General features: G+C 42.8%; 1 protein-coding gene across 2 annotated transcripts; it reads right to left on the minus strand.

The window, feature by feature from the left end:
* Window positions 1–10,964: 10,964 nt before the first annotated feature.
* Window positions 10,965–22,314, minus strand: LOC111963566 (putative deoxyribonuclease TATDN3). Of its 2 annotated transcripts, none has more exons than XM_023987105.2 (9): window positions 22,159–22,314; window positions 22,006–22,038; window positions 21,361–21,519; window positions 21,190–21,252; window positions 19,218–19,327; window positions 19,018–19,073; window positions 14,681–14,793; window positions 14,334–14,414; window positions 10,965–11,736 (listed from the first exon to the last, which is right to left on the minus strand). In XM_023987105.2, the coding sequence occupies exons 1-9, from the start codon at window positions 22,210–22,212 to the stop codon at window positions 11,593–11,595; spliced, it is 813 nt and encodes a 270-aa protein (XP_023842873.1). In that variant the 5' UTR covers window positions 22,213–22,314; the 3' UTR covers window positions 10,965–11,592. The 2 variants fall into 2 exon arrangements, with proteins under 2 accessions (XP_023842873.1, XP_023842874.1); XM_023987106.2 differs by having other exon boundaries at window positions 14,334–14,411; window positions 22,159–22,313.
* Between the last annotated feature and the right edge of the window lie 52 nt (window positions 22,315–22,366).

A 22,366-nucleotide genomic window follows, 5' to 3' on the forward strand; every position in this document is an offset into this window, starting at 1 on the left:
AGTGGAGCTTACAGAGGTGTTCAAAAACACAGAGAGCCTAAGTGCTTCTTAGGTAGTTCTTTATGAGTTTTCCTTTAGAAAACGATCTCTCCGCAGAAGTGACCGTTTCAGGTGTGGTAAAAACAGCTTGATTGCCGTAGCAACAACAGGGAAACTGGGCAGAAGGGAGTGGTGCTTCAAATACAGCAGTTCCGTAACATCTTTAATTGAGGCTCTCATTCTCCTTAATTGCCGGCCTCGACACGTTGCGGAAAGAGTAACTGTATAGGAAGCTCTGGGGACAGATTGTCTGGATACTGGACAGCCAATAAATTGGCAGATACAAACCGGTTATCCTTAGCAGAAAACAGTTCTTGAGAACTTGAACATAAAAAGATGTTTGCGATTTCTTTCAAACTGGTGAACTGCCGTTTGAGTTGTGTGGTTGCAATATCAACAGTCTCTTATCTCTGGTATATCTTGTCATTCATCATTCAAGACTAAGATTAAATTGTGTGCAGCGCAATGGACATATAGTGCATTCTGAAAGTATTCCGGTCAAAATGAGCAATCGGAGGAAAAGGGCCTTGGTCAGGGAGGTGACCAAGAACCCGGTGGTCACTCTGACAGAGCTACAGAGTTCCTCTGTGGGGATGGGATAACCTTCCAGAATCAAATCAACAAAACAAATTGTCACATGCGCCGAATACAACAGGTGAAATGCTTACTTACAAGCCCTTAACCAACAATGCTTTAACTTGATGTTAAGTAAAAAATTGAAATGTAACAAATAATTCAACATTAGCAGTAAAATATCAAGCGAGGCTATATATAGGGGGTACAAGTACAGAGTCAATGTGATTCAGGATTCCTATTTGACTCAGCCATGCCTCCTTGCCCATTCAACATTTCCTCATCTCCCACCCCTTCTAATGCAACTATCCCAGATGCGTCTTCCTCTTTTCCCCCTGCCCCGCTACACAGTTTCTCCCTGCAGGCAGTCACTGAGTCCGAGGTGCTAAAAGAGCTCCTGAAACTTGACCCCCAAAAAACATCTGGGCCAGATGGTTTAGACCCTTTCTTCTTTAAGGTTGCTGCCCCCATCATTGCCAAGCCTATCATTGCCAAGCCTAGAGGAGAGACCTAACCTGTCTCTCCTCTCTGGGGAGGTTCCCATTGCGTGGAAGGCAGCCACGGTGCGTTCTTTATTTAAAGGGGGAGATCAAGCTAATCCTAACTGTTATAGGCCTATTTCTATTTTGCCCTATTTATCAAAAGTGTTGGAAAAACTTGTCAATAATCAACTGACTGGCTTTCTTGATGTCTATAGTATTCTCTCTAGTATGCAATCTGGTTTCCGCTCAGGTTATGGATATGTCACTGTAACCTTAAAGGTCCTCTTACCATTGCCCTTGATTCTAAGCAATGTTGTGCTGCTATTTTTATTGACTTGGCCAACGCTTTTGATACGGTAGACCATTCCACTCTTGTGGGCTGGCTAAGGAGTATTGGTGTCTCTGAGGGATCTTTGGCCTGGTTTGCTAACTACCTCTCTCAAAGAGTGCAGTGTATAAAGTCAGAACATCTGTTGTCTCAGCCACTGCCTGTCACCAAGGGAGTACCCCAAGGCTCGATCCTAGGCCCCACGCTCTTCTCAATTTACATCAACAACATAGCTCAGGCAGTAGGAAGCTCGCTCATCTATTTATATGCAGATGATACAGTCTTATACTCAGCTGGCCACGCCTGGGATTTTGTGTTAAATGCTCTACAACAAAGCTTTCTTAGTGTCCAACATGCTTTCTCTACCCTTAACCTTGTTCTGAACACCTCCAAAACAAAGGTCACGTGGTTTGGTAAAAAGAATGCCCCTCTCCCCACAGGTGTGATTAATAGCTCTGAGGGTTTAGAGCTTGAGGTAGTCATCTCCTACAAGTACTACCAGACGAGCTAAATGCCTTCTATGCTCGCTTCGAGCCAAGCAACACTGAAGCATGCATGAGAGCACCAGCTGTTCCGGATGACTGTGTGATCAAGCTCTCCGTAGGCGATGTGAACAAGACCTTTAAACAGGTCAACATTCACAAGGTCGCTGGGCCAGACGGATTACCAGGACGTGTACTGCGAGCATGCGCGGACCAACTGGCAAGTGTCTTCACTGACATTTTCAACCTCTCCCTGACCGAGTCTGTAATACTAACATGTTTCAAGCAGACCACCATAGTCCCCGTGCCCAAGAAAGCAAAGGTAACCTGCCTAAATGACTACCGCCCCGTAGCACTCACGTCAGTAGCCATGAAGTGCTTTGAAAGGCTGGTCATGGCTCACATCAACACCAGACCCTAGGCCCACCCCAATTCGCATACTGCCCCAACATATCCACAGATGACGCAATTTAAACTGCACTCCACACTGTCCTTTCCACCAGGACAAAAGGAACACCTATGTGAGAATGCTGTTCATTGACAACAGCGTTCAACACCATAGTGACCACAAAGCTCATCACTAAGCTAAGGACCCTGGGACTAAACACCTCCCTCTGCAACTGGATCCTGGACTTCCTGATGTGCCACCCCCAGGTGGTAAGGGTAGTCAACAACACATCTGCCACGCTGATCCTCAACACTGGGGCTCCTCAGGGGTGCGTGGTCAGTCCCCTCCTGTACTCCCTGTTCACCCACGACTGCGTGGCCAAGCACGACACCATCATTACGTTTGCTGATGACACAACAGTGTCATCAGCCTGATCAGCCTGATCACGATAACGATGAGACAGCCTATAGGGAGGAGATCAGAGATCTGGCAGTGTGGTGCAAGGACAACAAAGGAGGTGATCGTGGACTACAGGAAAAGGAGGGCCGAACAGGCCCCCATTAACATCAACGAGGCTGCAGTGGAGCGGGTTCGAGAGTTTCAAGTTCCTTGGTGTTCACATCAAACAAACTATCATGGTCCAAACACACCAAGACAGTCGTGAAGAGGGCACGACAACCCCTTTTCCCCCTCAGGAGACTGAAAAGATTTGGCATGGCTCACCAGATCCTCAAAAGGTTCTACAGCTGCACCATCGAGAGCATCCTGTCCGGTTGCACCACCGCCTGGTATGGCAACTGCTCGGCATCTGTCCGACACTCAGCTAAAAGTGTGTGCAAGAGTGTGCAAAGCTGTCATCATGGCAAAGCGTGGCTATTTGAAGAATCTCAAATATAAAATATATTTTGATTTGTTTAACACTTTTTTGGTTACTACATGATTCCATGTGTGTTATTTCATAGTTTTGATGTCTTCACTATTATTCTAAAATGTAGAAAATAGTAAAAATAGAAAAACCCTTGAATGATTAGGTGTTCTAAAACTTTTGACCGGAAGTGTATCTACGTGTATTTTTGGCTGAGTGTCGTCTGGTTCAGTTGGGTTTCCGTTATGACAGAGATGAAACAAGAAAAAGGCCAGTGGTCCTGGCGTTGGAGCATACAGCTGAAGAAGCATCTTCCTTCGTCAGAGCTCACACGCATAGGAGACGTTCTCTTTCTTTCTCAGACTCAGTCCTCAATTCCGTTCAGTCCAAAGAAATAAAGCTTGTTCAGGCACTAGGGTGCAGTGGAATGTTTCGGTCCCCTTAGGGAGATTTTTTTATTTCACCTTTATTTAACCAGGTAGGCAAGTTGAGAACAAGTTCTCATTTACAATTGCGACCTGGCCAAGATAAAGCAAAGCAGCTCGACACATACATACAACACAGAGTTACACATGGAGTAAAACAAACATACAGTCAATAACACAGTAGAAAAATAAGTCTCTAGACAATGTGAGCAAATGAGGTGAGATAAGGGAGGTAAAGGCAAAAAAAGGCCATGGTGGCGAAGTAAATACAACATAGCAAGTAAAACACTGGAATGGTAGATTTGCAGTGGAAGAATGTGCAAAGTAGAAGTAGAAATAATGGGGTGCAAAGGAGCAAAATAAATAAATAAATAAATACAGTAGGGGAAGAGGTAGTTGTTTGGGCTAAATTATAGATGGGCTATGTACAGGTGCAGTAATCTGTGAGCTGCTCTGACAGCTGGTGCTTAAAGCTAATGAGGGAGGTAAGTGTTTCCAGTTTCAGAGATTTTTGTAGTTCGTTCCAGTCATTGGCAGCAGAGAACTGGAAGGAGAGGCGGCCAAAGGAGGAATTGGTTTTGGGGGTGACCAGAGAGAAATACCTGCTGGAGAGCGTGCTACAGGTGGGTGCTGCTATGGTGACCAGCGAGCTGAGATAAGGGGGGACTTTACCTAGCAGGGTCTTGTAGATGACCTGGAGCCAGTGGGTTTGGCGACGAGTATGAAGCGAGGGCCAGCCAACGAGAGCGTACAGGTCGCAGCGGTGGGTAGTATATGGGGCTTTGGTGACATAACAGATGGCACTGTGATAGACTGCATCCAATTTATTGAGTAGGGTATTGGAGGCTATTTTGTAAATGACATCGCCGAAGTCGAGGATCGGTAGGATGGTCAGTTTTACGAGGGTATGTTTGGCAACATGAGTGAAGGATGCTTTGTTGCGAAATAGGAAGCCAATTCTAGAATTAACTTTGGATTGGAGATGTTTGATTTGAGTCTGGAAGGAGAGTTTACAGTCTAACCAGACACCTAGGTATTTGTAGTTGTCCACATATTCTAAGTCAGAACCGTCCAGAGTAGTAATGCTGGACGGGCGGGCAGGTGCAGGCAGCGATCGGTTGAATAGCATGCATTTAGTTTTACTTGTATTTAAGAGCAGTTGGAGGCCACGGATGCAACTCAGCATTTCATCGTGAGTGAGCAGAGTGTGTTGTTCGGCAAAGTTCCTCTCAGGTGATTCTTCTGTTTGAGTTGAATAAGGCTTCCTTGATCTGTATTTTGAATTTCCAAGGAGTTGGGATCATTCGTCCCACGGGCGTGGCCTCGCCTTGCAAAACTGGATCTGACTTAGAGCCTGCCGGCTCTAACAGCCGGACAGTGTGAAACGCGAACGCCCTGTTGTTCAGGAAAACCCCGCAAATTAATGTTCTTATGAGATAAACCTGAGCCTCATGTTTTTCTTGTACAGAAGACCGTTTCATAATCTTTAACATAGGATATGTAGCCTGTACAACACTTCTTGTGTAAAATCCATATATTTTATGTTACACTAAAATACCAATTAAACTTACTGTATGACATAGGATAATCAGAAGAAAGATATCACATTGTTTCAGGTTACATCAACGTGTCATGAGTCCTTCAGTTTTAATACAGTGAAGAAAACATGTTTAAATGTCCTTTTGTACTCTTGGTGCCATTTTCTCTTCGTTACAAAGAGTAACAATTCCTGACTGTCCTCTTGGGATACACATGCAGATCACCAGGTGGTCTGCTGACTTGCAGAAGGGTCTGGTTTATGTTTCCTGACCTACTCAGGGCCATTCAGAGTCATAAAGAGATAAAGGGATAGCAGTTTATTGGTCTTGTTGAAAGGGGGCGGCGTCAATTACAGAACTGTAAATCTTGGCCTGGAATGTGGTACTCTGTCCATTCGTGGGCTCTCATTACAACAACACTTTCTAACTGGGTTAAGTTTAGACTGTAGTATTCTTTCATAACACCCGCAACCCATTAAAAACCTCCTGCGACCCAAATTAGGGTCGTGACCCACCCGTTGAGAATTGCTAGTCTACTGCATGTAGTACCAGGACCCCTTGGACTGACACCACTATCACTATGAGGGTTGAGACTGAACTAAAGGGACCACTATGGGGGAATGACTTAACGCATTATGGGTTTTGTCATAGGGAGATCTTACTGCTGTACTCAGCACGAACCCAGAACAAAATCTAGCATGTACTGGCCAGCTGCTTGAAAAACATTTATGTTAACAGTGAGTGACAAGTTATTCTCTAATACTTTGTTGTATACCTCCTGAATGTAAAATATAGAATTCAATCTCTGTAAAATTGCTGTTTAAAAGCAGGAACATTTCTGAACGACCGCCATGATTCGGTCTTATGTAGCAAAATTTGAATGTAATTTTTATTTTTTATTTTTTACATTGGATAAAAGTAGAGACTCAGAGCTACAAAATTGTATTTCATACACTGCAGTTGAAGAACAAAAGGAAAGTAATTCTGCTTTGAAAGTTGATAAACTTCTAATCCCACTTGAGAAAATGGCCCTTGAATGTTTTGGTACACCTACTGGAGCGCTCTTCTTTGTCTACACCCATTCAGCATCGTTTACACCCTCTTAACCGTTAGCTCCACCCATCTCTTTAAGGATTCACATGTGAGACCATTTGCTAAACAGAGTGATTAGTTTAGTTTAGTAAACAACCAAATATGAATCACCCCAGACACACTTAGCTAACTTGATGGGTCATGTAATCATCTGGAAAAGTGTTTTGTTTAGACATATAGTCTTATCTTTTGTTCAGATGTAGCTCGCTAAACAATGAACCGGCATAATCCCAACTCATACTACTACCAACCAATACAAACATTGTCATAGATGTAGTATGAATCTGCAAGTAGCTAAAGCTAACCAACCAGGTTCAATGTTAGCTAGCTAACATAAGGCTATAACTAAGAATGCAAACGGTTTCTGATTCGAATAATATTACTACACAGATCATACACATAATGTTCACTTGCGAGCCAGCAAGCTAACGTTCGCTAGCTAGCTAACAGTACAATTTAACTTGCCATGAAAACGACTTTCTGACAAAACTAGAAACATATAATATCTGAAAATATAGCTAGACTCTTACCCGTATACATGGATGAACGCTTCACGACAGACTGGAAACATTTAACTCTTGCAGCTACATCTTGTTTTGCCAGCATTGTGTCAAGTTACTCCAGATCACACTGACCGTGGCGTATGCAGAAAGTACCAAATCACTTTTTTCCAACTGATCTGTCGATAGCGCCTGCTAAATTCAGGGCATCAATATTTAGAAAAGTAGCAAAACTTTTGTAGTTCTCAATGGCTAACGTTATATATTTCAAAAACTGCGGTAGAAAGTATTATCAACACATACAGAGCAGCTCACGTCATAAACAGAAGCAAGCTACATGGCAGACCAATCCAAACTCATCTCCCGGCATGTCCAGACATTTACATTTACATTTACATTTAAGTCATTTAGCAGACGCTCTTATCCAGAGCGACTTACAAATTGGTGCATTCACCTTATGTAATCCCAGGTGGAACAACCACTTTACAATAGTGCATCTAACTCTTTTAAGGGGGGGGGGGTTAGAAGGATTACTTTATCCTATCCTAGGTATTCCTTAAAGAGGTGGGGTTTCAGGTGTCTCCGGAAGGTGGTGATTGACTCCGCTGACCTGGCGTCGTGAGGGAGTTTGTTCCACCATTGGGGTGCCAGAGCAGCGAACAGTTTTGACTGGGCTGAGCGGGAACTGTACTTCCTCAGAGGTAGGGAGGCGAGCAGGCCAGAGGTGGATGAACGCAGTGCCCTTGTTTGGGTGTAGGGCCTGATCAGAGCCTGAAGGTACGGAGGTGCCCGTTCCCTCACAGCTCCGTAGGCAAGCACCATGGTCTTGTAACGGATGCGAGCTTCAACTGGAAGCCAGTGGAGAGAGCGGCAGGAGCGGGTGACGTGAGAGAACTTTGGAAAGTTGAACACCAGACGGGCTGCGGCGTTCTGGATGAGTTGTAGGGGTTTAATGGCACAGGCAGGGAGCCCAGCCAACAGCGAGTTGCAGTAATCCAGACGGGAGATGACAAGTGCCTGGATTAGGACCTGCGCCGCTTCCTGCGTGAGGCAGGGTCGGTACTCTGCGAATGTTGTAGAGCATGAACCTACAGGAACGGGTCACCCGCCTTGATGTTAGTTGAGAACGACAGGGTGTTGTCCAGGATCACGCCAAGGTTCTTAGCACTCTGGGAGGAGGACACAATGGAGTTGTCAACCGTGATGGCGAGATCATGGAACGGGCAGTCCTTCCCCGGGAGGAAGAGCAGCTCTGTCTTGCCGAGGTTCAGCTTGAGGTGGTGATCCGTCATCCACACTGATATGTCTGCCAGACATGGAGAGATGCGATTCACCACCTGGTTATCAGAGGGGGAAAGGAGAAGATTAATTGTGTGTCGTCTGCATAGCAATGATAGGAGAGACCATGTGAGGATATGACAGAGCCAAGTGACTTGGTGTATGCGAGAATAGGAGAGGGCCTAGAACAGAGCCCTGGGGGACACCAGTGGTGAGAGCACGTGGTGCGGAGACAGATTCTCGCCACGCCACCTGGTAGGAGCGACCTGTCAGGTAGGACGCAATCCAAGCGTGGGCCGCGCCGGAGATGCCCAGCTCGGAGAGGTGGAGAGGAGGATCTGATGGTTCACAGTATCAAAGGCAGCCGATAGGTCTAGAAGGATGAGAGCAGAGGAGAGAGAGTTAGCTTTAGCAGTGCGGAGCGCCTCCGTGACACAGAGAAGAGCAGTCTAAGTTGAATGACTAGTCTTGAAACCTGACTGATTTGGATCAAGAAGGTCATTCTGAGAGAGATAGCAGGAGAGCTGGCCAAGGACGGCACGTTCAAGAGTTTTGGAGAGAAAAGAAAGAAGGGATACTGGTCTGTAGTTGTTGACATCGGAGGGATCGAGTGTAGGTTTTTTCAGAAGGGGTGCAACTCTCGCTCTCTTGAAGACGGAAGGGACATAGCCAGCGGTCAAGGATGAGTTGATGAGCGAGGTGAGGTAAGGGAGAAGGTCTCCGGAAATGGTCTGGAGAAGAGAGGAGGGGATAGGGTCAAGCGGGCAGGTTGTTGGGCGGCCGGCCGTCACAAGCGCGCGAGATTTCATCTGGAGAGAGAGGGGAGAAAGAGGTCAAGCACAGGGTAGGGTAGTGTGAGCAGAACCAGCGGTGTCGTTTGACTTAGCAAACGAGGATCGGATGTCGTCGACCTTCTTTTCAAAATGGTTGACGAAGTCATCAGCAGAGAGGGAGGAGGGGGAGAGGATTCAGGAGGGAGGAGAAGGTGGCAAAGAGCTTCCTAGGGTTAGAGGCAGATGCTTGGAATTTAGAGTGGTAAAATGGCTTTAGCAGCAGAGACAGAAGAGGAGAATGTAGAGAGGAGGGAGTGAAAGGATGCCAGGTCCGCAGGGAGGCGAGTTTTCCTCCATTTCCGCTCGGCTGCCCGGAGCCCTGTTCTGTGAGCTCGCAATGAGTCGTCGAGCCACGGAGCAGGAGGGAGGACCGAGCCGGCCTGGAGGATAGGGACATAGAGAGTCAAAGGATGCAGAAAGGGAGGAGAGGAGTGTTGAGGAGGCAGAATCAGGAGATAGGTTGGAGAAGGTTTGAGCAGAGGGAAGAGATGATAGGATGGAAGAGGAGAGAGTAGCGGGGGAGAGAGAGCGAAGGTTGGGACGGCGCGATACCATCCGAGTAGGGGCAGTGTGGGAAGTGTTGGATGAGAGCGAGAGGGAAAAGGATACAAGGTAGTGGTCAGAGACTTGGAGGGGAGTTGCAATGGATTAGTGGAAGAACAGCATCTAGTAAAGATGAGGTCAAGCGTATTGCCTGCCTTGTGAGTAGGGGGGGAAGGTGAGAGGGTGAGGTCAAAAGAAGGACCATCCATTATCTCAGCCAATCATGGCTAGCGGAAGGTTCCTGTCTTTCCTTCACTAAACTAACTAGGCTCGTAATTTAACAATTTACAGATGGAATACAAGTTTGTTATTAAGGCACATGAAAGTTCACATGTTCCAGAAGCATTTCTGCCAAAAAAATGCATTTAGATTTTTTAGAAATATGTTCAAATGCAGTGTGGGCCGTCAGGGCCTGCAAGGCCTTCTCTGCTGGCCTAAACATCATCAGAATATAATTTTTTTTAAATATATTTTCCCACAAATATGTATTAAATTATTCCCCAGAGTAAGAGTTATACTCTTCATTTCATAGCTTTCCTCTTGGTTGCACTGCTTCCAGCCCCAGGTTGAGATTTGGAGGCTGGTCTTTATGTTAGATCTTTTATCCAATCATATTCAGCCATCATGTGTTGCAGGGTCTAAAATCTGCTCTCAGGCCTTCAGAATCAACAGTGCGGGCGCTTGTAGCTTAAAGTGAATGAAATTAAAATTTTGTGTCAACCAATCAGCTTTAGAGTTGGCTATTGTACGCCTGCTGGCTGGCTCCAGTGTTACACAGGAGCCAGCTAGCAGCCTAGGGCGTCCACGTCTTTTGATTGGATTACCAATATTGAGAGGGGGTCCTATGGGCAGGTCTATGCAGATCTAGGAAACTCTACTAAGCTGTTTTTTGAACCCAACAATGGCGAAGGAGGAGAAGATATCGATTTCGTCGAGGATATAATTATAACGCCATTCTCAAGACGAACTTTTCAAGAAAAGTTAGACATTGTAAGGAGAGGTCGCCCGAGCCACAAAGCCTGTCACAGGCGGGAAAGGGGTTCGTTCGCTCGGCCCCACTTTCAAAGTTTCAACTACGAGCGCTGTCAATGGCTCAAAGGCTCCGAGAAGCACTGCAAACTGTACTGCTGGGAATACCTATTATTTGCAAGTGATCGATTTGGTGTTTGGAGCCACACTGGCTTTGCAAACTTGAGTTGTCTGTTAAACACTGTTTACCCAAAAATTTCAATTTGTCAATTTCAAGGTGACGCAACGCCTGGTTATACTGCGTTTCTGTCTAAATGTATAGTGTCTAGAGCCATGGCATAATTGATGATAATAAGAGGTGGATTAATTCGGGTGGGACTGTGTAGTACCTCACTGAAGGCCTAGGCCCCAGGCCCACGGCACGCCACTGTTCAAATGACTCTCCTGTGTAGTGACGTGCTTTTGTGTTCCTGGTGTAGCACTTCTGTGGGAAAGCTCCTGTTTCTTTCAATATTGTTTTTCCTATTAAGATAACAGACAAGGTCTACCAAAACGAAATATATTGTCTGGTGTCGTTGTAACACATAATTTACATGTAGCACAAGGAATGTAGCACAAGAAATCTGATGATATTTACTTAAAGAAATACATTTGTCATATTTATTTAGTTTGTTATATAACAGATGATGGATATGAACAGAAATACTGAAACATTTAAATCTCAAAGTTTGTTTTTTAAACTCTACACCTCAACTCCAAGGCATACAGAGTCCAAAAGCAGCTCTAACTTGAAAGTCTTTATAAATGCTGTTCAGTTTGTAGGCCTTTTTGTTGCCTTATTTCCCTCTAACTTCTTGCTGATATAACACCAAAGTGAGACAGTGGTGACTTTCAGGAACTTCACCCAAGAGGGTGAGATTCAATCCAAGGCCTCTTATAGAGCAGAGCACTGACCATGCTCCACTGAAAGAAAATTTCCCTGACGTTCGCGGAGATCACATTCACGGTAAACACTGTGCATGTCAGCTCCCCGGGCGCCGAAGACGTGGATGTCGATTATGGCAGACCCCCCACACCTCTCTGATTCAGAGGGGTTGGGTTAAATGCGGAAGACACATTTCAGTTGAATGCATTCAGTTGTACAACTGACTAAGTGTCCCCCTTTCCCTTTCCCTCAAGCGTAAATTACCTTTAAAAAGGTCAAGAGCCATGCACTGCTATATAACATGCCTTGGATTGAAACCCGGACTTGGTTGTTCAGGCTCTGAGTAATGTCTTGAGCCTAGGGAACAGGCGCAGGGCATTCTGTGTCGTCACCTCCATCACCGTTTCCAAGGGAACCCCTTTGATCTTACTGATGTACTCAGCGCAGACAGAGATATTCTTTGGCTCATTTCTCACCTATGTTCAAGATGCAAAAGCATGACTAGTGTTAGTAACACCATCTCTAAAATATATTCTTAGATGCAAACATTATTTGATGTACAACCACTTTCAAACCAGGATAAAGTCAATGGCATATGGATTTCAATCTACACTGAACAAAAATATAAATGCAACAGACAACAATTTCAAATATTTTACTGAGTTATAGTTCATATAAGTAAATCAGTCAATTGAAATAATTTCATTAGGGCCTAATATACAGATTTCACATGACTGTGAATACAGATATGCATCCTTTGGTCACAGATACCTTAAAAAAAAGGTAGGGGTGTGGATCAGAAAATCAGTCAGTATCTGGTGTGACCACCATTTGCCTCATGCAGCGCGACATCTCCTTTTCATAGAGTTGATCAGGCTGTTGACTGTGGCCTGTGGAATGTTGTCCCAATCCTCTTCAATGGCTGTGTGAAGTTGCTGGATATTGGCGGGAACTGGAACACGCTGTCGTACACGTCGATCCAGAGCATCCCACACATGCTCAATGGGTGACATGTCTGGTGAGTATGCAAGCCATGGAAGAACTGGGACATTTTCAGCTTCCAGGAATTGTGTACAGATCCTTGCGACATGGGGCATGCATTATCATGCTGAAACATGAGGTGATGGCGGCTGATGAATGGCACAACACTGGGCCTCAGGATCTCGTCATGGTATCTCTGTGCATTCAAATAGCCTTTGACAAAATGCAATTGTGTTTGTTGTCCGTAGCTTACGGTGCATTTGGAAACTATTCAGACCCCTTGAATTTTTCCACATTTTGTTACATTACGGCCTTAATCTAAAATCGATATATTTTTTTCCTTCTCATCAATCTACACACAATACCCCATAATGACAAAGCAAATAACAGGTTTTATAAATGTTTGCAAATGTATAAAATATAAAACCCTGAAATATCACATTTACATAAGTATTCAGACCCTTTACTCAGGACTTTGTTGAAGCACCTTTGGCAGCATTTACAGCCTCAAGTCTTCTTGGGTATGATGCTACAAGCTTAGCACACCTGTTTTCACTTTGTCATTATGGGATATTGTGTGTAAATTGAAGAGGATTAAAAAAAATATATATTTTAGAATAAGACTAACGTAACAAAATTTGGAAAAAGTCAAGGGGTCTGAATACTTTCTGGAGGCACTGTATACCTGCCCATACCATAACCCCACCATGGGGCACTCTGTTCACAACTTTGACATCAGCAAACCCACACAACGCCATACACGTGGTCTGCGGATGTGAGGCCAGTTGGACCTACTGCCAAATGGTAGAGAAATTAACATTAAATTACCTGGCAACAGCTCTGCAGTCAGCATGTCAATTGCACGCTCCCTCAAAACTTGAGACATCTGTGGCATTGTGTTCATTGTTTTGTGTGACAAAACTGCACATTTTAGAGATGCCTTTTATTGTACCCAGCACAAGGTGCAACTGTGTAATGATCATGCCGTTTAATCCGCTTCTTGATCTGCCACACCTGTCCGGTGGATGGATTATCTTGGCAAAGGAGAAATGCTCACTAACAGGGATGTAAAAACATTTGTGCACAACAACTGAGAGAAATCTAATTTTAGTGTGTTTGGAAAATTTCTGGGATCTTTAAGTTCAGCTCATGAAATATGGGGTCACTTATAAAACAAGGACATTTCTATGTTGCATTTATATTTTTGTTCAGTATATATACATTGTCATGTTTTATGTACACTAATGTTCAAAAGTTTGGGGTCACTTAGAAATGTCCTTGTTTTTGAAAGAAAAGCAACATTTTTGTCCATTAAAATAGCATCCCGGAGTCTATTTACTACTATTTAATGAAGCTGCCAGTTGAGGATTTGTGAAGCGTCTGTTTCTCAAACTAGACACTCTAATGTACTTGTCCTCTTGCTCAGATGTGGACCGGGGCCTCCCACTCCTCTTTCTATTCTGGTTAGAGACAGTTCGCGCAGTTCTGTGAAGGGAATAGTACACAGCGTTGTACGAGATCTTCCGTTTCTTGGCAATTTCTCACATGGAATAGCCTTCATTTCTCAGAACAAGAATAGCCTGACTAGTTTCAGAAGAAAGGTCTTTGTTTCGGAACATTTGGAGCCTGTAATCGAGCCCACAAATGCTGATGCACCAGATACTCAACTTGTCTAAAGGTCAGTTTTATTGTTTTTTATATCAGGACAACAGTTTTCAGCTGTGCTAACATAATTGAAAAAGGGGTTTCTAATGATCAATTAGCCTTTTAAAATGATGAACTTGGATTAGCTAACACAACGTGCCATTGGAACACAGGAGAGATGGTTGCTGATAATGGGCCTCTGTACGCCTGTGTCGATATTCCATTTTTTTTTTTTTTATCTGCCGTTTCCAGCTACAATAGTCATTTACAACAGTAATTAACAATGTCTACACTGTATTTCTGATCAATTTGATGTTATTTAATGGACAAAAAATGAGCTTTTCTTTCAAAAACAAGGACATTTCTAAGTGACCCCAAACTTTTGAACACTAGTGTATATTGCATTTTGTTTTTGAGTGTAAATAAATAAATAAGTTAACAATCCTACCTGTTTCTCTGGACCCAAGGCAGGTGAATCGGTTTCTAGACACATGCTCTCCAACGGCAGCTGTTTCACTAGCTTCTGCTTCTTGTGGGATTTTTATTTTATTTTTAAGGAAGTGACATAAGTTCAAATTAGCACATGACATAGTGACATAGTTCAGACAGTACAAGACTCACATCTGTTCAGATAAAATGCATCAACAATTTTTTTTTTTAACAACGAGCGAACAAGTGCTGTAGTGCTAGTACTACTTAGTGTGAGAAATCAAATCAAATCACAATTCATTTAAAGTGAATTTAACAAAAGCCTTAATACACTTACAGAAAAATAATAATTAAAAAACTCTTTACCTGTTCACTTCTTACTATAGATGGAGGAATGGAGAAGTAATACCCAGCCTTCACTCCCTCCATGGCAACTGAGGGTTTCCCATCAAAAGCATGAAGAAGAGCTTTCTCAACACCTAGTGGAAAGTCAAAATCAATCAAATGTATTTATAAAGCCCTTCTTATATCAGCTGATGTCACAAAGTGCAGTACAGAAACCCAGCCTAAAAACCCCAAGCAATGCAATGCAAGCAATGCAGGTGTAGAAGCACGAAGGCTAGGAAAAACTCCCTAGAAAGGCCGGAATCTAGGAAGAAACCTAGAGAGGAACCAGGCTACGAGGGGTGGCCAGTCCTCTTCTGGCTATGCCGGTTGGAGATTATAACAGAACATGGCCAAGATGTTCAAATGTTCATAGATGACCAGCAGGGTCAAATAATAATAATCACAGTGGTTGTCGAGGGTGCAACAGGTCAGCACCTCAGGAGTAAATGTCAGTTGGCTTTTCATAGCCGATCATTCAGAGTATCTCTACCGCTCCTGCTGTCTCTATTGAGTTGAAAACAGCAGGTCTGGGACAGGTAGCACGTCCGGTGAACAGGTCAGGGTTCTTGTAAGGTGCAGGCAGAACAGTTGAAACTGGAGCAGCAGCACGGCCAGGTGGAGTGGGGACAGCAAGGAGTCATCAGGCCAGGTAGTCCTGAGACATGCATTGTTTACTATATGAATTAACTTGGCAGATTCCGTGCCTTCAGAAAGTATTCACACCCCTTGACTTTTTCCACATTTTGTTGTGTTACAAGGTGGGATTAAAATGGATTTGTCATTTTTTGTCAACGATCTACACAAAATACTCTGTCAAAGTGTAAGAAAAATGTGAACCTTTGTAAAAAAAAAAATATAAAAAAAAAAATATATATATACTAAAAATAAAACACTAATATATTATATATGGATTCAACCCCTGAGTCAATACATGTTAGAGTCACCTTTGGCAGTGATTCCAGCTCTGAGTCTTTGTGGGTAAGTCTAAAAGCTTAGCACACCTGGATTGTACAATATTTGCAAATCATTCTTTTAAAAAATTCTTCAAACTCTGAAGTTGGTTGTTGATCATTGCTATTCGGCCATTTTCAAGTCTTACCGTAGATTTTCAAGCCAATTTAAGTCAAAACTGTAGCTAGGCCACTCAGGAATATTCAATGTCGTCTTGCTTGGTAAGCAACTCCCAGGGTCTGTTGGAAAGCAGACTGAACCAGGTTTTCTTCTTGGATTCTGCCTGTGCTTAGTTCTATTCCATTTCTTTTCATCCCAAAAAACTCCCTAGTCCTTGCCGATGAAAATATGAAGAGCCCTACTCTGTGATGAGTTGGGTTGTATTTGCCCCAAACATAACACTTTGTATTCAGGACATGAAGTTCCTTTCTTGCAGTATTACTTAAATGCCTTGTTGCAAACAGGATGTATGTTTTGGAATATTTTTACTGTGTACAGGCTTCCTTCTTTTCACTCTGTCATTTAGGTTAGTTTTGTGGAGTAACTACAATGTTGTTGATCCATCCTCAGTTTTCTATTACAGCTATTAAACTCTAACTGTTTTAAAGTCACCATTGGCCTCGTGGTGAAATCCCAAAACAGTTTCCTTCCTCTCTGGCAACGGAGTTATGAAGGATGGCTCTATCTTTGTAGTAACTGGTTGTATCGATACGCCATACAAAGTGTAATTAGCAACTTCACCATGCTCAAAGGGATATTTAATGTCCGTTTTTTTTTTTTTTTACCCATGTACCCATTGGTCCCCTTCTTTGCATGGCATTGGAAAACCTCCCTGGTCTTTGTGGTTGAATCTGTGTTTGAAATTCAATGAATAGTTATGTAAATAAGGTATTTCAATTTCTTATTTTTAAATAATTAGCAAAAAATTACAAAAAACGTTTTTCGCTTTGTCACGATGGGTTATCGTGTGTAGATTGATGGGGGAAAAAACAATGTAATACATTTTAGAATAAGGCTGTAACGTAACACATTTTTTTGTGGGAAAATATTTTTTTAAAAGGAAGAGACAAGTTCAAATTAGCACATTAAGTGACATAGTTCAGACAGTACAAGCCTCACATCTGTTCAGATAAAATGCATATTATTATTTAAAAAATTACACAACAAGCAAACAAGTGTTGTCGTGTTAGTACTACGTAGTGTGAAACGTAACAAACGTAACAAAATGTGGAAAAAGTCCAGTGGTCTGAATACTTTCCGAATGCACTGTATACAAAAGTATGTGGACACTCCTTCAAATTAGTGGATTCGGCTATTTCAATCACACCCGTTGCTAACAGGTGTATAAAATTGAGCACACAGCCATGCAATCTCCATAGAAAAACATTGGCATTAGAATGGCTTTACTGAAGAGCTCAGTGACTTTCAGAAAGGGAAGAAACATCAGGAGAAGAGTTCCAGTAAGGAGGGGGTGGTTAACTGTGCCTGTAAATTGATTTAGAGTTGCCCTAAACTGTTTATTTTGAGTATCATGTTGATTTTGGAGGTCTACACACTGGGAAGCGTATTGTAATTTAAATTAAAATGCATTGAGATACCGATCTGTCATTAAAATGCGACTCGCGACAGTAAAACAGATACTAATGGGGTCTGTAATGAGAAAAGTTAATACTGGTAATATAAGTAGTATAAACTGTATATACATGGTCCCCTGTTTGTAAATGTACATTATAACTGTGTCGGCGTGTGCTAAATCGAGGGTCTTGAATTTGAGTGATAGACTCAACGTGAAACACTAAGGACTGTCATTCTAAATTTGGGTTGTATAACCTTGATGGGTTTTATAACCATTGATAGTAGGGGTTTTGTTTTACCATGTTATCAGTATTCTAATGTTAAAGCGCATCAATACATATGGCTTTCTGGATGATACAGTACAATTGATATGAGCATGTTTTAGTATGTTAATAACTATATAAGTGGACTAGCAGTAGTGACTAACATGTTATGGGTTAGATGGAATGATTTATGTGCAAATGTGTTTGAGACAGAATGTTTGCTGCACAGGGGTGTTAGTTGTAGATTCTAGCGGAGATAGTGTTTTCATTTCAGACATTATTGTCAACTTTCAGTGAGGGGTTTGCCAAATAATGTACAATGCTTGAAATAGCCAAAGATCCCTGTATACAGGAGGCCATCTTACCAGAAGGGAAGTTCGCTGTAGTAGTAGCATCACATCTTCTGCAGAGTGTGCCGAAGGATAAGTGACCATTGCTGTACATTCATACCACAGGGTGAGGGTAACTTGACTATTGTAGTGGAACATCTGAAAGAGCTCATCAGTGATCTCGCAAACAAACACCAAACGAAGCGATTGCCTTGCGTGTGGTGATGAAGCGTGTACCGATGTTTAATTCTGTGACATCCCATTTGTACTAACTGTAGGAACTCATCTGTGTGGAAACTTGCAGGAAGGAACATACAATGGTGGCAACGTCAGCTATCAATTTGCACAGACAAGCAAAACGCCTTTTATACACTATGTTCCCCACCCGTTTGCACATATCTGCTAACTGCCACATAGACAAAGAGGTTGGACTTTACCATAAAAGCTAAGAGCCAACTCTGTTCGTTAGGCTCTTAATTCTGCACCTTTGAGTGATTGTTAACCGCTCCATTTTTGCAAATCTTATAATAAAGTTGTTGTTTGAAGAAACTAGTCTCTCTTCTTCTGGTTAGAATTTCCACGACAGCTGTTATTGTGAAGTGGTAACGTAGAGGAGCAACAACAGCTCATCCGTGAAGTGCTAGGCCACACAAGCTCACAAAACGGGACCGCCATATGCTGAAGCGTGTAAAAAATCATCTGTCCTCAGTTGCAACACTCACTACAGAGTTCCAAACTGCCTCTGGAAGCAACGTCAGCACAATAACTGTTCATCTGGAGCTTCATGAAATGGGTTTCCATGCGTTTCCAATTCCCCTGTGCACAAAGCGAAGTCCATACAGAAATGGTTTGTTGAGATCGGTGTGGAAGAACTTGACTGGCCGGCACAGAGCCCTGACCTCAACCCCATCAAACACCTTTGGGATGAATTGGAACACTGACTGCAAGCCAGGCCTAATTTCCCAACATCAATGACCAACCTCACTAATGCTCTTGTGGCTGAATGGAAGCAAGTCCCTGCAGCAATGTTCCAACAGTGGAAAGCCTTCCCAGAAGAGTGGAGGCTGTTATAGCAGCAAAGGGGGAACCAACTCCATTAATGCTCTATTAATGCCCATGATTTTGGAATAAGATGTTCAACGAGCAGGTGTCCACATACTTCTGGTCATGTAGTGTACATAGAAATATATGAAATTACCTTGTTCCTTTAGCAGGTGTATAGTAGGTCTGCCTGCAGATCTTGAATGGACATTTCTAAACAATTGATACACCATGTTACAAAAAACATCTGACAAGATATATTGATTAAAACAAATGGACTGCGAGGAAAATGTATCAATGCCAACAACAACGCATGATCAATAATTTTGATTTGGTTTATATTAGTGTAGGACTCACAGCGGAAGGTCCAGTTGTTTTGCAATCTCTGCCTGCCGAATAAGCACCTGTCTTTGACTGTCTTTGTCTGCGTCACCACTGACAAATCTGGGGGTGAAATCCAAGCCTACCTACAATGATGACTGATTATCAGTGATGTAAGATCCTCAACCAACCACTTAGTTACTGTCTAGTGTGGATCTAACCCCAGCCCCAGGCTTATTACCACATACAGTGCATTGCAAAAGTATTCATACCCCTTGGATTTCTTCAATACAGCGACTACAGCTGTGAGTCACTCCAGTGTAGATTTAACCTTGTGTTGTAGGTTATTGTCCTGCTGAATGGTGAACTACTCTTCCAGTGTCTGGTGTAAAGCAGACTGAAGCAGGTTCTCCTCTAGGATTTTGCCTGTGTCTAGCTCCATCCGGTCTCTTTTTATCCTGAAAACTCCCCAGTCTTTGCCGATGTCAAGCATACCCATACCATGATGCAGCCACCACCATGCTTGAAAATAAGAAGGCAGTTACTCAGTGACGTGTTGTGTTGGATTTACCCGAAACATAAAGCTTTGCATTCAGGCCGAAAAGTGTATTCCTTTGCCGTGTCTTTTTGCAGTATTACTTTAGCACCTTGTTGCATTCAAAATGCATGTTTTGAAATATTTGTATTCTGTATATTTGTATTCTTTCACTCTGTCATTGAAGTCATTATTGTGTAGTCACTGCAATGTTGTTGATCCATCCTCAGTTTTTTCCTATCACAGCCATTGAACTCTGTAACTGTTTTAAAATCACCAATGGCCTCATGGTAACACCCCTGATCCCTTCATTTCTGTCCTGCAGCTTAGTTCAGAAGGACGACTGTATCTTCGATGTGTCTGGGTGTTTTTTTAATTTAAATTTTTTAAATTTTAACCCCTTTTCTCCCCAATTTTTGTGGTATCCAATTGCTAGTAATTACTATCTTGTCTCATCGCTACAACTCCCGTACGGGCTCGGGAGAGATGAAGGTCGAAAGCCATGCGTCCTCCGAAACACAACCCAACGAAGCCGCACTGCTTCTTAACACAGCGCGCCTCCAACCCGGGAGCCAGCCGCACCAATGTGTCGGAGGAAACACCGTGCACCTGGCTCCCTTGGTTAGCACGCACTGGCCCGGCCCGCCACAGGAGTCGCTGGTGCGCGATGAGACAAGGATATCCCTACCGGCCAAACCCTCCCTAACCCGGACGACGCTAGGCCAATTGTGCGTCGCCCCACGGACCTCCCGGTCGCGGCCGGCTGCGACAGAGCCTGGGCGCGAACCCAGAGTCTCTGGTGGCGCAGCTAGCGCTGCGATGCAATGCCCTAGACCACTGCGCCACCCAGGAGGCCGTGTCTGGGTGTTTTAATACATAATCTACAACATAATTATTAACTTGACCATGCTTAAAGAGATATTCAATGTCTGATTTATTATTGTTACCCATCTACTAATTTGAAATGCTCCCTGGTCTTTGTAGTTGAATCTGTGCTTGAAATTCAATACTTGACTGAGGGACCTTACAGATGTTGTATGTATGGGGGACAGAGGAAGGGTTAGTCATGAAAAAAAAACATGTCAACGCCTATTATTTCACAAAGAGTGAGTCCATGCAACTTATGTGATTTATTAAGTCAAATTCAACTCCTGAACTAATTTAGGGTTGCCTAAACAAAAGGGCTGAATATTTATGTAAGAACTATATTTTAGTTATGTAAATTTGATTAATCTTTTAAACAAATATACATTTTCTTCCACTTTGACATTAGAGTATTTTTAGTAGATTGTTGACAAACAAAATCAAATGAAATGTATTTTAATCCCACTTTGTAACATGATAAAATGTGAAGAAATCCAAGGGGTAAGAATACTTTTGAAAGGCAGTGTATATAGAGAGTTTTGCCTGCTGGACGAGAATAGTGTGGATCTGTATCAATTTACACACAAAATCAATACAAAGACTACTTACCTCCCCAATAGCAACAAGATGGTCTTTATATTTCTCTATCAGGGGCAAAGCAGCATCTAAATCCTGCATAGAGAAAATATGACCATTTAACAAACAGTGCCGTAGTAGACATGCATTATGTTGATGATGGTGGTGGCGATGAAGATTATGATCTTTGTTTGGGGCACATACCTGGAGTAAGGCTCCTCTCTGTGGCTCAGGAGCTGTACCCTGTATAGGATGGACTCCTAAACAAGGGAAAATAAAGCCTGGGAACCTCTGTGACAGCTGAATAATCTTTTCAAACTCTCCGACATGTTCTGCTACTGCTAGTAGTGCTAAAAGCCCAGCCTGAAAAAAAAGAATGTTGTATTGGTCACGTAAACATATTTTGCAGGTGTAGCAAAATGCTTATGTTCCTAACTCCAACAGTGCAGTAATACCTAACAATACACACATTCAAAATGCTCATAGTGTGTAGACATTAGACATTATACATTATGGACAGTATATGAATAGAAAAGGTGTGTACAACAGTAGTTATATAGAATTAGCCTTGTCTAGAATACTGTATATACATATGAAGTGGGTAAAACAGTAACGTAAACATTATTAAAGTGACCAGTGTTCAATGACTATGTACATAGTGCAGCAGTCTCTAAGGTGCATAGTTGAGGACCGGGTGGTAGCCGGCTAGTAAAAGTAATAAAGTTCTGGGCAGGGTACTTGGCAGAGGCCGGCTAGTGGTAAAATGTATACCATTAGGACACGCCAATGACTAGGGGCCCTCCCCTGGACTACGACATTAGCAACAACAACTGATCAAGTTACAGTTACCTTTTTAGAATTCTCAATCACATCTTCTATGTCCTGAAAGAAAATACAATAAATTGATTAAAGCATTAGACAAAACAAACAGACTGTCATATCTAATACAGAACCAACAATTGGTAAAGCTTTAATACAATATGCGTTACGTAAAAGTCCTACATTGTCGAAATCTCCTGCAGAGATGTGACAGTGGCAGTCAATAAAGCCCTTCATGGATAATTTTAGTTATTTAAAGGTGGAGAAATTGAGACTAAATAGGCTATAATTTTCATAGAAACATGCTCTGCAAAAGCTCTCCCCAAATTGTCACGTAAAGAAAATATTGTGGATTCCACTTCCTGGTTCGTCACCGTTTTCATTATCCAAT

Source organism: Salvelinus sp. IW2-2015, linkage group LG4q.2 (genome assembly GCF_002910315.2).
Source record: "Salvelinus sp. IW2-2015 linkage group LG4q.2, ASM291031v2, whole genome shotgun sequence".
NCBI lineage: Eukaryota > Metazoa > Chordata > Actinopteri > Salmoniformes > Salmonidae > Salvelinus > Salvelinus sp. IW2-2015.

Coding starts and splice junctions, on each gene's coding strand:
- LOC111963566 (XM_023987105.2), bottom strand. CDS start 22,212: ATGAAGGGCTTTATTGACTGCCACTGTCACATCTCTGCAGGAGATTTC. Junction 21,520..22,005: donor TGATTGAGAATTCTAAAAAG/GTAACTGTAACT, acceptor CTTTTTTTTCAG/GCTGGGCTTTTAGCACTACT. Junction 14,794..19,017: donor ACACCTGCTAAAGGAACAAG/GTAATTTCATAT, acceptor ACTTTCCACTAG/GTGTTGAGAAAGCTCTTCTT.